General features: G+C 42.0%; 1 protein-coding gene across 4 annotated transcripts in view; it reads left to right on the top strand.

The window, feature by feature from the left end:
- Window positions 1–13,913, top strand: part of TCP11L2 (t-complex 11 like 2) — a 70,178-nt gene extending 56,265 nt beyond the window's left edge. For all 4 annotated transcript variants that reach the window (XM_073556881.1, XM_073556882.1, XM_073556880.1 and 1 more), the window contains 5 exons: window positions 10,241–10,377; window positions 11,483–11,664; window positions 11,758–11,930; window positions 12,068–12,240; window positions 13,117–13,913. In XM_073556881.1, coding sequence (XP_073412982.1) covers window positions 10,241–10,377; window positions 11,483–11,664; window positions 11,758–11,930; window positions 12,068–12,240; window positions 13,117–13,349 — 898 coding nt within the window. In that variant the 3' untranslated portion in view covers window positions 13,350–13,913. The remainder of the gene's footprint in view (window positions 1–10,240; window positions 10,378–11,482; window positions 11,665–11,757; window positions 11,931–12,067; window positions 12,241–13,116) is intronic.
- Window positions 13,914–14,739: the final 826 nt, after the last annotated feature.

The following is a 14,739-nucleotide window of genomic DNA, read 5'->3' on the forward strand; positions in this document are numbered from 1 at the left end:
TGTGCAGCCGGTGCGGCTGCTCAGTGGCCCAGAGGTGGAGTGGGGCCCCTGCAGGGTGGCTAACACTGAGGGCAATCTGGCCCCGAGTGGCCCCTGGCCAGATTGCCCTCATGTGTGTCAGGCAGGAAGCGATCATGTACTCAATTATGTGCATAGTGTACTCAGTTATATATAACACTGTCCTTAGTTACAGTTTCCTCTTATATTATGTATAACACCATCGCTTATTACCTACCATCCTCACTAGTTATATATGGTGCCGTCCCTTATTATATAGCTTCCTCTGCTGTTATGTACAATGCTGTCTCTTACATAGTGTATTCTTGTTATTTTTTTCTTATTCACAGCGCCCTCTTTTATTACATAATCCTCTCGTTAAATATAAAATGACTGCTGATGGGACAGCATCTGACCAGAAGACCAGTCTATTAGCTCCTCCATTAGGAAAGAAGCTTTCCCATGTTCCATCCGCCGTAATTTCATTATACATCAAACAAGACAGGATGGTGTGTAATAAAGGACAGGGCTCTATATAATCTGCTATGTAAGGGACGTAGCTGTACAGAACAAGAGAGGGCACCATGTAATAAGGGACAGCAATATACATAGTAAAGGAGGCTACATAAAATATATACTGTGTGTGTGTGGTGCTTTATCTGTTATGTTTACTCATTTTGTATAATATAGCGCTATTAAGTCCACAGCGCTTTACAGACATTATCATCACGGTCCCCAATGGGGCTCACAATCTAGAAACCCTATCAGTATAGGGCCCGTCACACACAGCGAGATCGCTGATTTTGTGACGCAACAGCAATCTTGCCAGCGACATCGCTGTGTGGCACGCATGAGCGACTGACCCATCCCCCCCCCCCCCCCCCCGCCGGGTATCGCTGATCGTGCAGAAACGTCCTGTGCCGTTTTTTGATTGTTGGTCTGCCCCTGGCCAGCACACCGCTGCGTGTGGCAGCGGGAGACCAACGATCAGCGACGCTGGGAGCTGGTATCTAGGGTAAACAGCAGGTAACTAAGAGCCACGCAGCTCTTGGATACCCGCTGTTTACCCTAGATACCAGCTTGCTCACTGGTCCTGATCGCTGATGAGTCTGTCTATGTCCCAGCGATCCCATCCATGTCGGATCGTTGGTGGGATCGCTGGGACATCGTTGTGTGTAACTGGGCCTTATGTCTTTGGAATCTGGGAGGAAGTCGGACAACCCGGAGGAAACCCACGCAAACATGGGGGAGAGCATACAAACTCCTTACAGATGTTGTCCTTGGTGGGATTTGAACCCAGGACCCCAGCGCTGCAAGGCTAAGTAGTGCTAACTACTGAGCAACTGTGCCGTATATACAGCTCTGGAAAAAAAAAATGAGACCACTTTCAAATGTTCAGTTTGTCTGATTTTTCTCTTTATAGGTATATTTTTAAGTAAAATATAAATTTTTCTTTTAGTCTACAAATTTCTGACATGTCTCCGAATTTCCAAGCAATACATTTTCTTTTTCTTTTCTGAAAACGAGAAATGTTCAAAATTTAAAAAAAAAGTGCTTGCAGACCTCAAATAATGCAAAGAAAACAGGTTCATAATCACTTAGAAACAACAATACTAATGTTTTAACTCAGGAAGAGTTCAGAAATCAATATTTTGTGGAATAACCATGATTTTTAATCACAGCTTTCATGCATCTTGGCATGCTTTCCACCAGTCTTTCACACTGCTTTTGGGTGGCCTTATGCCACTCCTGGTACAAAAATTTTACCAGTTCTTCTTTGTTTGATGGCTTGTGACTATCCATCTTCCTCTTGATTACATTCCAGAGATTTTCAATGGGGCTCAGGTCTGGAGATTGGGCTGGCCATGACAGGGATTTGATGTGATGATCTCTTAATTTTTGCCAGAGCTCTGTGTGTGTGTATGTATGTATGTATATGTATATATAATATATATATATATATATATATATATATATATATATATATATATATATATATATATCATACATACATACACAGTGGGGCAAAAAAGTATTTAGTCAGTCAGCAATAGTGCAAGTTCCACCACTTAAAAAGATGAGAGGCGTCTGTAATTTACATCATAGGTGGACCTCAACTATGGGAGACAAACTGAGAAAAAAAAATCCAGAAAATCACATTGGCTGTTTTTTTTTTTTTTTTCATTTTATTTGCATATTATGGTGGAAAATAAGTATTTGGTCAGAAACAAGCAATCAAGATTTCTGGCTCTCACAGACCTGTAACTTCTTCTTTAAGAGTCTCCTCTTTCCTCCACTCATTACCTGTAGTAATGGCACCTGTTTAAACTTGTTATCAGTATAAAAAGACACCTGTGCACACCCTCAAACAGTCTGACTCCAAACTCCACTATGGTGAAGACCAAAGAGCTGTCAAAGGACACCAGATACAAAATTGTAGCCCTGCACCAGGCTGGGAAGACTGAATCTGCAATAGCCAACCAGCTTGGAGTGAAGAAACCAACTGTGGGAGCAATAATTAGAAAATGGAAGACATACAAGACCACTGATAATCTCCCTCGATCTGGTGCTCCACGCAAAATCCCACCCCGTGGGGTCAGAATGATCACAAGAACGATGAGCAAAAATCCCAGAACCACGTGGGGGGACCTAGTGAATGAACTGTAGAGAGCTGGGACCAATGTAACAAGGCCTACCATAAGTAACACACTACCCCACCATGGACTCAGATCCTGCAGTGCCAGACGTGTCCCACTGCTTAAGCCTGTACATGTCCGGGCCCGTCTGAAGTTTGCTAGAGAGCATTTGGATGATCCAGAGGAGTTTTGGGAGAATGTCCTATGGTCTGATGAAACCAAACTGGAACTGTTTGGTAGAAACACAACTTGTCGTGTTTGGAGGAAAAAGAATACTGAGTTGCATCCATCAAACACCATACCTACTGTAAAGCATGGTGGTGGAAACATCATGCTTTGGGGCTGTTTCTCTGCAAAGGGGCCAGGACGACTGATCCGGGTACATGAAAGAATGAATGGGGCCATGTATCGTGAGATTTTGAGTGCAAACCTCCTTCCATCAGCAAGGGCATTGAAGATGAAACGTGGCTGGGTCTTTCAACATGACAATGATCCAAAGCACACCGCCAGGGCAACGAAGGAGTGGCTTCGTAAGAAGCATTTCAAGGTCCTGGAGTGGCCTAGCCAGTCTCCAGATCTCAACCCTATAGAAAACCTTTGGAGGGAGTTGAAAGTCCGTGTTGCCAAGCGAAAAGCCAAAAACATCACTGCTCTAGAGGAGATCTGCATGGAGGAATGGGCCAACATACCAACAACAGTGTGTGGCAACCTTGTGAAGACTTACAGAAAACGTTTGACCTCTGTCATTGCCAACAAAGGATATATCACAAAGTATTGAGATTAAATTTTGTTTCTGACCAAATACTTATTTTCCACCATAATATGCAAATAAAATGAAAAAAAAAAACAGACAATGTGATTTTCTGGATTTTTTTTTTTCTCAGTTTGTCTCCCATAGTTGAGGTCTACCTATGATGTAAATTACAGACGCCTCTCATCTTTTTAAGTGGTGGAACTTGCACTATTGCTGACTGACTAAATACTTTTTTGCCCCACTGTATGTATATATATATATATATATATATATATATATATATATATATATATATATATATATATATATATATATATATATATATATATACTGTAGCTTTGTTGCTATAAAAGGAGGGAGGGCCCAGACACACTTCTTGCACAGGATCCCCAAGCTGTCAGTGTCCGCCCCTGCAATGCGAATTTGACATAAGACAAAAAAAAAAATCACAGCATGCTGCGAGTAGCTCCAGAATTTGGATCATGAGCACCCATACAAATCTATGCATGTAAAACATTGGACTGCACTCCGATGTCATTCGAGTGCAGTCTGACATCTGCTGACTCAGAAAATTGAGAAGATGAAGAAATATAAGTTCTCCATCTTCTCCTCACCTGTGCTCAAGTTCTCGCTTAGAGAATCTGATCACACTATGATGACACTCGACTCAAATTCTATTAGAGTTTGAGCCGAATGTCATTAGCATAAACTGCCTGATTCTCTTACAAGAGAGAATTTACACCCATCTGACTGCAGCCTTAACCCCTTCCTGACCTTTGACGCCACGTAGGCGTCATGAAAGTCGGTGCCAATCCGATCCATGACGCCTATGTGGCGTCATGAATTGATGGCCCCCTGCGGGTCAGGTGACTGGGGTCACGGAAAGGTCACCCGACCCGCACATACAGGACCCTTTGTGCTTCACCCCAGGGGGGGGTTGGCTTAGCCCCCCGTGGCTACTAACGCGACATGGTGCCACCATTTATTCCAGCCAATTTTGCCTTCAAAAAGTCGGTGCTTCCTCCATTCCGAGCCCCGATGTATTCCCAAACAGTGGTTTACCCCCACATATGGGGTATCGGCGTACTCAGGAAAAATTGCACAATGACTTTGGGGGTCTAATTTCTCTTGTTACCCTTGTAAAAATGAAAAAATTGCGGGCTAATTGCATTATCAACTTCTGTGAAGCACTTGGGGGTTCAAAGTGCTCACCACACATCTAGATAAGTTCCTTAGGGGGGTCTAGTTTCCAAAATGGGGTCACTTGTGGGGTGTTTCTACTGTTTAGGCATATCAGGGGCTCTGCAAATGTAACATGATGCCCGCAGACCATTCCATCAAGTCGGCATTTCAAAACGTCACTTCTTCACTTCCAAGCCCCGACATGCGCCCAAACAGTGGTTTCCCCCCACATATGAGGTACCAGCGTGCTCATGACAAACTGGACAACAACTTTTGGGGTCCAATTTCTCCTGTTACCATTGTGAAAATAAAAAATTGGGGGCTAAAAAATCATTTTTTGAGGGTAAAAAAAAATGATTTTTTATTTTCACGGCTCTGCGTTATAAACTTCTGTGAAGCACCTGGGGGTTCAAAGTGCTCACTATGCATCTAGTTTCCAAAATGGGGGTCACTGATGGGGGAGTTACAAAGCTTAGGCACACAGGGGCTCTCCAAACACGACATGGTGTCTGCTAACGATTGGAGCTAATTTTCCATTCAAAAAGTAAAATGGTGCTCCTTCCTTTCTGAGCCCTGCCATGCGCCCAAACAGTGGTTCCCCCCCTCATGTGGGGTATCGGCGTACTCAGGACAAACTGGTCAACAACTTTTGGGGTCCAATTTATCCTGGTACCCTTGGGAAAATAAAAAATAGCGTGCTAACATTCATTTTTGAGGAAAAAAAGATTTTTGTTTTTATGTTCACTGCTCTGCGTTATAAACTTCTGTGAAGCACTTGGGGGTTCAAAGTGCTCACCACACATTTAGATAAGTTCCATAAGGGGTCTAGTTTCCAAAATGGTGTCACTTGTGGGGGGGTTTTCACTGTTTAGGCACACAGGGGCTCTCCAAACACGACATGGTGTCCGCTAACGATTGGAGCTAATTTTCCATTCAAAAAGTCAAATGGCGCTCCTTCCCTTCTGAGCCCTACCGTGCACCCAAACAGTGGTTTATGACCACATATGAGGTATTGGTGTACTCAGGAGAAATTGCCCAACAAATTTTAGGGTCCATTTTATTGGCCATGTGAAAATGAAAAAATTGATGCTAAAAGAAAACTTTTGTTGGAAAAATTAAAATGTCCATTTTTTTCTTCCACGTTGCTTTAGTTCCTGTGAAGCACCTGAAGGGTTAATAATCTTCTTGAATGTAGTTTTGAGTAGCTTGAGGGGTGCAGTTTTTAGAATGGTGTCACTTTTGGGTTTTTTCTGCCATATAGACCCCGCAAAGTGACTTCAAATGTGAGGTGGTCCCTAAAAAAAATGGTTTTGTAAATTTCGTTGTAAAAATGAGAAATCGCTGGTCAACTTTTAACCCTTAGCTTCCTACCAAAAAAAAAAATGTTTCCAAAATTGTGCTGATGTAAAGTAGACATGTGGGAAGTGTTATTTATTAACTATTTTGTGTCCCATAACTCTCTGGTTTAACAGAATAAAAATTCAAAATTTGAAAATTGCAAAATTTTTGCCAAGTTTCCATTTGTTTTTTTTTTCACAAATAAACGCAAAAATTATCGACCTAAATTTACCACTAACATGAAGCCCAATATGTCATGAAAAAAAACAATCTCAGAATCGCTAGGATCCATTGAAGCGTTCCTGAGTTATTACCTCATAAAGGGACACTGGTCAGAATTCGAAAAAATGGCCAGGTCATTAACCCCTTCCTGACATCAGACGTACTATCCCGTCCATGGGACCCGGGCCCCTATGCCCATGGACGGGATAGTACGTCTACCGCGATCAGCAGCGCCCACGTGGTGAGCGCCGCTGATCGCAGCCGGGTGTCAGCTGATTATCACAGCTGACACCAGGCACAATGTGTCAGGGGCGGTCACGGACCGCCCCCGACACATTAAACCCTTGCACACCGCGATCAAACATGATCGCGGTGTACCGGGGGTTAAAGGGAAGCATCGGCAGGGAGAGGGCTCCCTCCGTGCTTCCCTGAGCCCCCCACGGCAGCGCAATGTGCAGCGCTGCTGCGGGGGGCTCCTTTCCTACAGGCCCCCGAATCCAAGATGGCGACGGGGCCTTCGGGGGCCTGCAGGAAGCTGGCTTCCTCACTGCCTGCAAAGCGCAGGCATGAGGAAGCCTTCTGCACTGCCTGTGACAGCTGATCTGTCACAGAGATCTGTGATGTGACAGATCAGCGATCTGTCACAGGACAGTGATGTCCCACTTGGGACTATTTAATAAAGTTAAAAAAAAAATAAAAAGTGTTAAAATAAATTCGCCAAATAAATTTAGAAAAAAAAAAAAATTCCCCCAAATAAATCCATTTTTAGGAAATAAAAAAAAAAAACAATAAAAGTACACATATTAGGTATCGCCGCGTCCGTAACGACCCGCCCTATAAAACTGTCCCATTAGTTAACCCCTTTAGCGAACCCCTTAAAAAATAAAAATAAAAGACAAAGCAAAAAATGATTTATTATCATACCGCCAAACAAAAAGTGTAATAACGCGCGATCAAAAAGACGCATATAAATATCCATGGTACCACTGAAAACGTCATCTTGTCCCGCAAAAAACGAGCCGCCACACAGCATCATCAGTGAAAAAATAAAAGTTATAGCTCGCAGAATAAAACGATGCAAAAATAATTATTTTTTATATAAAATAGTTTTCATTGCATAAAACCGACAAAACATAAAAAAACGACCTAAATGAGATATCGCTGTAACCGTACTGACCCGAAGAATAAAACCGCCTTATCAATTTTACCGCACACGGAACGGTGTAAACGCACCCCCCCAAAAGAAATTCACGAAACGCTGGTTTTTGTTCATTCTGCGTCCCAAAAATCGGAATAAAAAGCGATCAAAAAATGTCACATGCCCGAAAATGGTAGCAATAAAAACGTCAACTTGTCCCGCAAAAAATAAGACCTCACATGACACGGTGAGTCAAAATACGGAAAAATTATAGCTCTCAATATGTGGTGATGCAAAAACTATTTTTACAATAAAAAGCGTCTTTTAGCGTGCGACAGCCGCCAAACATAAAACCCGCCATAAATAGTAAATCAAACCCCCCGTTATCACCCCCTTAGGGAAAAATAATAAAATAAAAAAAATGTATTTATTTCCATTTTTCCGTTAGGGCTAGGGTTAGGGCTGAGATTAGGGTTAGGGGTGTGTTGGGGTTCGGGTTGGAGTTAGGCTTGGGGGTTTCCACTGTTTGGGCACATCAGGGGCTCTCCAAATGCAACATTGCGTCTGATCTCAATTCCAGCCAATTCTGAGTTGAAAAAGTAAAATGGTGGTCCTTCCCTTCCAAGCTCTGCCATGCGCCCAAACAGTGTTTTACCCCCACATGTAGGGTATCGGCCTACTCAGATCAAATTGCAAAACAATTTTTGGAGTCCAATTTCTCCTGTTACCCTTAGGAAAATGAAAAATTGGGGGCAAAAATATCATTTTTGTGGGAAAAAAGATTTTTTTTTTTTATTTTCACGTCCGAGCGTTATAAACTTCTGTGGAGCACTTGGGGGTTCAAAGTGCTCACCACACATCTAGATAAGTTCCTTAGGGGGTCTCTTTTCCAAAATGGGGTCATTTGTGGGGGTTTCCACTGTTTAGGTACATTAGGGGCTCTCCAAAGGCAACATGACACCCGCAGACCATTCCATCAAAGTCTGCATTCCAAAACGTCACTACTTCCCTTCCGAGCCCTGACGTGTGTCCATACAGTAGTTTTCTCCCACATATGGGGTGTCAGCGTACTCAGGACAAATTGGACAACTACTTTTGGGGTTCAATTTCTCCTGTTACCCTTGGGAAAATAAAAAAATTGGGGACTAATTGATCATGTTTGTGAAAAAAATACGAATTTTTTTATTTCCACGCCCGGGCGTTATAAACTTCTGTGAAGCACTGGGGGGTTCAAAGTTCTCACCACACATCTAGATAAGTTCCTTAGGGGGTCTAGTTTCCAAAATGGTGTCATTTGTGGGGGGTTTCCACTGTTTTGGTACATCAGGGGTTTTCCAATCGCGACATGGTGTCCGATCTCAATTCCAGCCAAAAACGTCAAATGGCGCTGCTTCCCTTCCGAGCTCTGCCATGCGCCCAAATAGTGGTTTACCCCCACATGTGGGGTATCAGCGTACTCAGGACAAATTGCCCAATAACTTTTAGGGTCCTGTTACCCTTGGAAAAATAAGAATTGAGGGTGAAAAGATAATTTTTGTGGAAAAAATATGATTTTTTAATTGTACGGCTGTATGTTATAAACTTCTGTGAAGCCCTTGGGGGTTCAAAGTTCTCACCACATATCTAGATAAGTTCCTTGGGGGGTCTAGTTTCCAAAATTGGGTCACTTGTAGGGGGTTTCCACTGTTTAGGTACATCAGGGACTCTCCAAACGTGACATGGCGTCCGATCTGAATTCCAGCCAATTTTGCATTGAAAAAGTCAAATGGCGCTCCTTCCATTCTGAGCTCTGCCATGCGCCGAAACAGTCGTCCCCCCCACATATCAGGTATCAGCGTACTCAGGACAAATTGCACAATGACTTTTGCAGTCCAATTTCTCCTGTTACCCTTGGTAAAATAAAAAAAAATTGAACCTGAAGTATTTTTTTGTGAAAAAAATTTAGATGTTCATTTTTTTTAAAATATTCAAAAAAATTCCTGTGACGCACCTAAAGGGTTAATAAACTTCTTGAATGTGGTTTTGAGCACCTTAAGGGGTGCAGTTTTTAGAATGGTGTCACTTTTGGGTATTTTCTATCATATAGACCCCTCAAAGTGGCTTCAAATGTGATGTGGTCCTAAAAATAAAATGGTGTTGCAAAAAAGAAACCGCTGGTCAACTTTTAATCCTTATAACTTCCTAACAAAAAAAAATTTTGGTTCCAAAATTGTGCTGATGTAAAGTAAACATGTGGGAAATGTTAGTTATCAAGTTTTTTGTGTGCAGTGTCTGTGATTTAAGGGCATAAAAATTCAAAGTTGGAAAATTGCGAAATTTTCAAAATTTTAACCAAATTTCCGTTTTTCTCACAAATAAACGCAAGTTATTTGAATGAAATTTTACCACTAACATGAAGTACAATATGTCACGAGAAAACAATGTCAGAATCACCGGGATCCATGGAAGCGTTCCAGAGTTATGACCTCATGAAGGTACAGTGGTCAGAATTGTAAAAATTGGCCCGGTCATGAACGTGCAAACCACCCTTGGGGGTGAAGGGGTTAAGGTCAAAATAGGCTGGGTCATGAAGAGGTTAAGGTAACTCCATTAGGTGGCTTTAAAGAGCCAGCTTTCTTATTCTTGGAGGAGGGCTAAAAAATGAAGGCTCAATACACTTTAGATTAAAGTTGTCTGTACGTGTTGATATCTGCAGGGATCAGCCAACAGTCTATATTGTGTATGGGAGGTGGCCTCCTGACTCTCCCGACAGATGTAGTGAGAGACAAGGATCTGACTAGGTGGAATTCTAATGTCCTACCCATTAATTCTCTGGGAGATAAGATGGTGACAGAGCAGTGTACCTGGCTTTTCAAGAGTCATCAAATCCTGCACAATCAAGACCATGACTCGTTTTTGATGTCAAAAGATTGTACTTGTCCTTCTCCATTTACCCATTTTATTTCTTACCTTCTTCCACCTTTCCTTCATCAGGGATGTCTTCCATGTACTAGACCTCATGAAAATGGATATGGTGAACTATACTATCCACAACATTAGACCGCAGCTTCAGCGGCAGTTAGCGGAATATGAGCGAGTAAAATTCCAGGAAATACTTGAAAAATCACCTGGTTTGTATGAGCTTTTATAGCAGAATGTTGGTTTGCTTTTGTTATTTATCCTAAAAGGTGTTGGCCACTTCATCTTTATGTAACAGATGTGTTGGGGACATGATTTTGTGCCACTTACTAATATAAGTATGACAGGGTGTTCTCTTTGTTAGTACAGCTTTCCTCAGACTGCACAGTTCTCCTGTTCTAAGAAATGGCTGCTGGTGGAGGAGCGTGTGACCAGATCGGTCCATCAGCCTCCTCTGGTTAAAAAACGCCTTGTGTGGGAAAGCTGTTTTTCCATTGGAGGGGTGGCTGGCAAGGTCTGGTCCCACGCTCCTCCACCAGCAGCCATTTTTGGAAAAGGAGAACTGTGCAGTCTGTGAGAGGCAGCACTAGAAAGTATAGGAGGAGAACCTGTAATCTTTATATATTAGAAAATGCCACGTAACTCTGTCCGCAGCACACTTGTAAAAAATAAAGATCAAGTGGCCAACCCCTTTTTTAAGAGTCATCTGGTTTTAAAGGCCACTTTTTAGACTCGTGGGCTCAATAAATCTGTCTATTAGAGGCCCCTAAAATGAATGAATGAATGAATGAATGAATGAATGAATACAAAAATCAATTTAAATTGTTAAAGTTTTTTTTTTGGTTTTTTTTTTTTTAAATTACATTTTTAATTCAACTCAAATATTGAAATTACCTGTTGGCTACAGAATATTATATTATGAATAGATTACAATATCACATGTCCTTTTGTATTCAATATCAAATTGTGTAGTAAGGCTAGGTTCACATTGTGTTAATGCAGTCCGTTCAACTCGTAGTGTTGACGGACTGCATTAACGCTACTGTCATTTTTGTGATCGCGTTTAGCGATCGTGCTAGCGCAGCTTCCCTGTCTGTGCTAGCGGTGACGGACCCTCGAACGCTGCAACCCGCATCTGAGGATGAGTCACAGAATGCCGGCACATCATTACCATTAGCACAATGTGAACCCAGCCTAACAGATTTGTATTGCATCCTAGATCAGTTTGTTGCTGGAAGTCCTACTACTTGGTAGGGTGCTACAGTATAGGGACTATAGCTTCTTTTATAACTTAACCTGAATATATCTTAATTGTAGATGCACTGAATCAGACCACCAAATGGATAGAGCAGGCTCTTAAAGATGCACTAGAGGCAAAAGCTAAGGAGAGCACATCTGCTGCAAATGAAGTATCTGTGGACAACCTGAGCCCTACCTTGGTGCTAAACAGTGGTTTTGTTAAACTACTGCATCTGGACTACGACAGTGTTGTGCCAGAGGTAGGTGGTAATCGCTGAGTGCACTATAAAGGTCTACCGTTTCTACAAGCCTACGGACTGGGGTCAGCATGTTGGCTTTCTCCTCCTTTCCAGACCATCATCCCAGATGATCTGCGCATTGTGGACCTGAAGAACAAGCTGCATGAAGTTAAGCTTGTAGCTTGTGTGTGTCTTATTAGCCAGAATGCCCTGGGTCTTGTAAGCACTACTGGATTTATTGAACAGGTCAAAGAAATCACAGCCATTCTCCTTCAAGGTCTGAACAAGTAAGTGCCATATTATAGCCTTCCATCGTACTAATGGTAATCCTTTTTTTTTTTTTTTTTTTTTTTTTATCAATTTCATTAATTCATGTAAATTGTATTAAAAATAAAAAATTCCATCCTTCCCAATGTGTTTTTAGAAACTTTAACTTAAAGGAGGCTCTTACTGCACTGAGTACCAAAATATCGTACGAGATGAACAAATCGCTGACAGACAGAGGGTTACCTGCACTTGGCATGGAGGCGAAAAGTATCCTGGAAGGACAGATCTGCAGCCTGACGGAGAAAAACCACCCGATCTACAACCTCATTGGTATGCATATGACAATGCTGCCTGCCTGCCTGTAGGCAATCGTCATAATGTTCTTGGGTTATGTATCTAACACTCCTATTACAGGGTTCAAAGGTAATGGTGCTACAGTTAAGGTTTTGTGGAAGAGAACGTGGTCTGAAGAACAGTAGCAGAAAACCTCCTTTTAGGTGTTATAGTTTTTGGAATTCTCCCTCCCAAGAAGGAGAGTCTGAGCTTATTGCAGATTTGTGCTGCCCGAACTATATCTATAGAATTTAAGTCTTCTGCCTGTTCTCTTTAGTTTTCCTCAATCCCTTAGACTTGGTGTAACTCTTGGCACATCATTATCACTATTGATTATCGTTCTGTACCTTTTCTTATCAAATAATAATGTGACACATCAGAAGTTGGAAGAGCAGGTTTTAACCATTAAATTTTGGTAAACTTTGTACAGAAACTGCTTCATCGAAAAGTAGTTCAGGCAGCGTGGTATAGCTGCTTGGCTCTGAAGTAGATGTGGCTGAACTGCAGTACCACACACAACGTGCTAGCAGATGTGGCACTGTTTTTGGAAGAATGTAGTTTTATTTTGACTAATCCTATACAACTGATGCTGACTAGTGATGAGCAAACGTGCCCGGATCACGTCTTTTCTGAGCCTGCTCAGGTGTTATACGAGCATCTGGGAGTGCTCGTATTATACCATGTTCAAGTCCCTGCGGCTACGTGATTTGCGGCTGTTAAACAGGGAATCTCCATGTGTTCAGGCTAACAGCCGCTCATCACTAATATTGACCAATAGTCAAATACCCCTAAAAGCAAAAAGAACAATAAGAAGGGGTTTAAGATTTGTTCAGACAGTTCACTCTTTTATCACGTTTTAAAATTCTTTTTCAGAAAAACGGATCCAAGAGTACTTGACTACATTCCTCTGTCTGCCTCAACCATACAAACAAGTTCCTATACTTCCTGGAGGTCTTGCACCAGTCCATAAAGAAATGGAGTTCATTGGATTTCAGTATGCAAACATTGTCCATTTCAACAAGCAAGTGTATGGACCTTTCTATGCCAACATCTTCCGGAAGCTTCTTTTCAGTCAACCACAAGGAGACAAAGCGGTGGCGCAGTAGTAGACAGGATAGCCAATAAAGGGGTTGTTTGGTGTAAATTGATAAGTCTGCAGTCACACTGTGTGACTGCAGACTTGTGAATCCCCCAGCGCACACTGTGTATTCTGAGAGGATTTGATGTCTGAGCCAGGACCAGAGGATATGTACGAGTAAAACATACTCCTGGCCAGAGCCCGTCTAGTGGACGTGACTTCACTTTATACACTTGTATTGAGCGAGGCTGTGCCCCATCTAGGGACGCTGCCGTCTAGTGGGCATGACCTCACTCAATGCAAGTGTATGGAGCAAGGCTGCACCCACTAGACTGGTTCTGCCCAGGAGTATGCATAACACATACGTGCCCTCCAGTCCCAGCTCAGACACCGGCAAATCCTCAGTGCGTGCGCTGGGGTGAGTCATAAGTCGCAGACTTATAAATTTAGACTGGACAACCTCTTTAAGAGGACTCCCCTCATGTACATAGTGGCTTCTTAATGGAAGATGAAGAATGCTTTTGTAAAGAATTTTAACATGCGTTATTCAGTAGAAACTACTGAATATTAAAGTTTTATGTTTTTAAGGAAAGCAATGCCAGTATTTTTTTTAGACAAGTAAAAGGCTATTGGTTGAAGAAAGTTTAAGGGAATAAAAAGGCCCTAGTTTGTGTTTGGGAATTACATAATGGGTATAACAGGTCATATAAGGGCAGGAAACGGTTATCCTAAATCTCTCCAGTCTTCTATACCAATGTTTCCTCGTGGCTTTATATATTTAGACCTGGATAACTGCCAGGATATATCTTGCATACGTCTGTATATTACCGAGGCTCTAATGACTAACAGTTGTCAATCTATAGGTGCCATTTTATCTTTGCCCACACTTGTACATGGGCGATTCGCATGTGTCATATGAGTGTTTGAGATATTTCTGTAGTTTGTTTCTTGTTAGGATAGTACTGTCCTAATTGGGATTTCATAAACTACGAGTGGAAATATGAGTAGCTCATGAATTGTTTTATATTCAGTTGCCTACAAGCATTAGACTCCAGCTTCATACACTACATATGACTGGTTTCTCTGTTCCTCTAAGGACAAGGTAGTAGAAGACAAAAAAAATGGTGCTCCATAGATGAGAAAATATTGGAATTGTCCTCCGTCCATAAGGATAAATTCTCATCCTGACTATGACGAACATGAACAATGTTGTTGTAGGCATGTATGGTCCAATAAAAGCTAACCAGGACCACTATGGCAGAAAAAGAATAAAAAAATGGGTGTAGCAGTCATGCGGATGAACTACATTTGCTAGTATGCTGTGTATTAGGACCATTGCTATGCATTACAGGCCCCTTCTTCAGGCATTTATTAATGCCGGAGTTCATGCTCATCACTGGCAATTCTTGACCCCTTGT

Source organism: Dendrobates tinctorius, unplaced genomic scaffold (assembly GCF_039654945.1).
Source record: "Dendrobates tinctorius isolate UK_male_01 unplaced genomic scaffold, ASM3965494v1 ptg000241l, whole genome shotgun sequence".
NCBI lineage: Eukaryota > Metazoa > Chordata > Amphibia > Anura > Dendrobatidae > Dendrobates > Dendrobates tinctorius.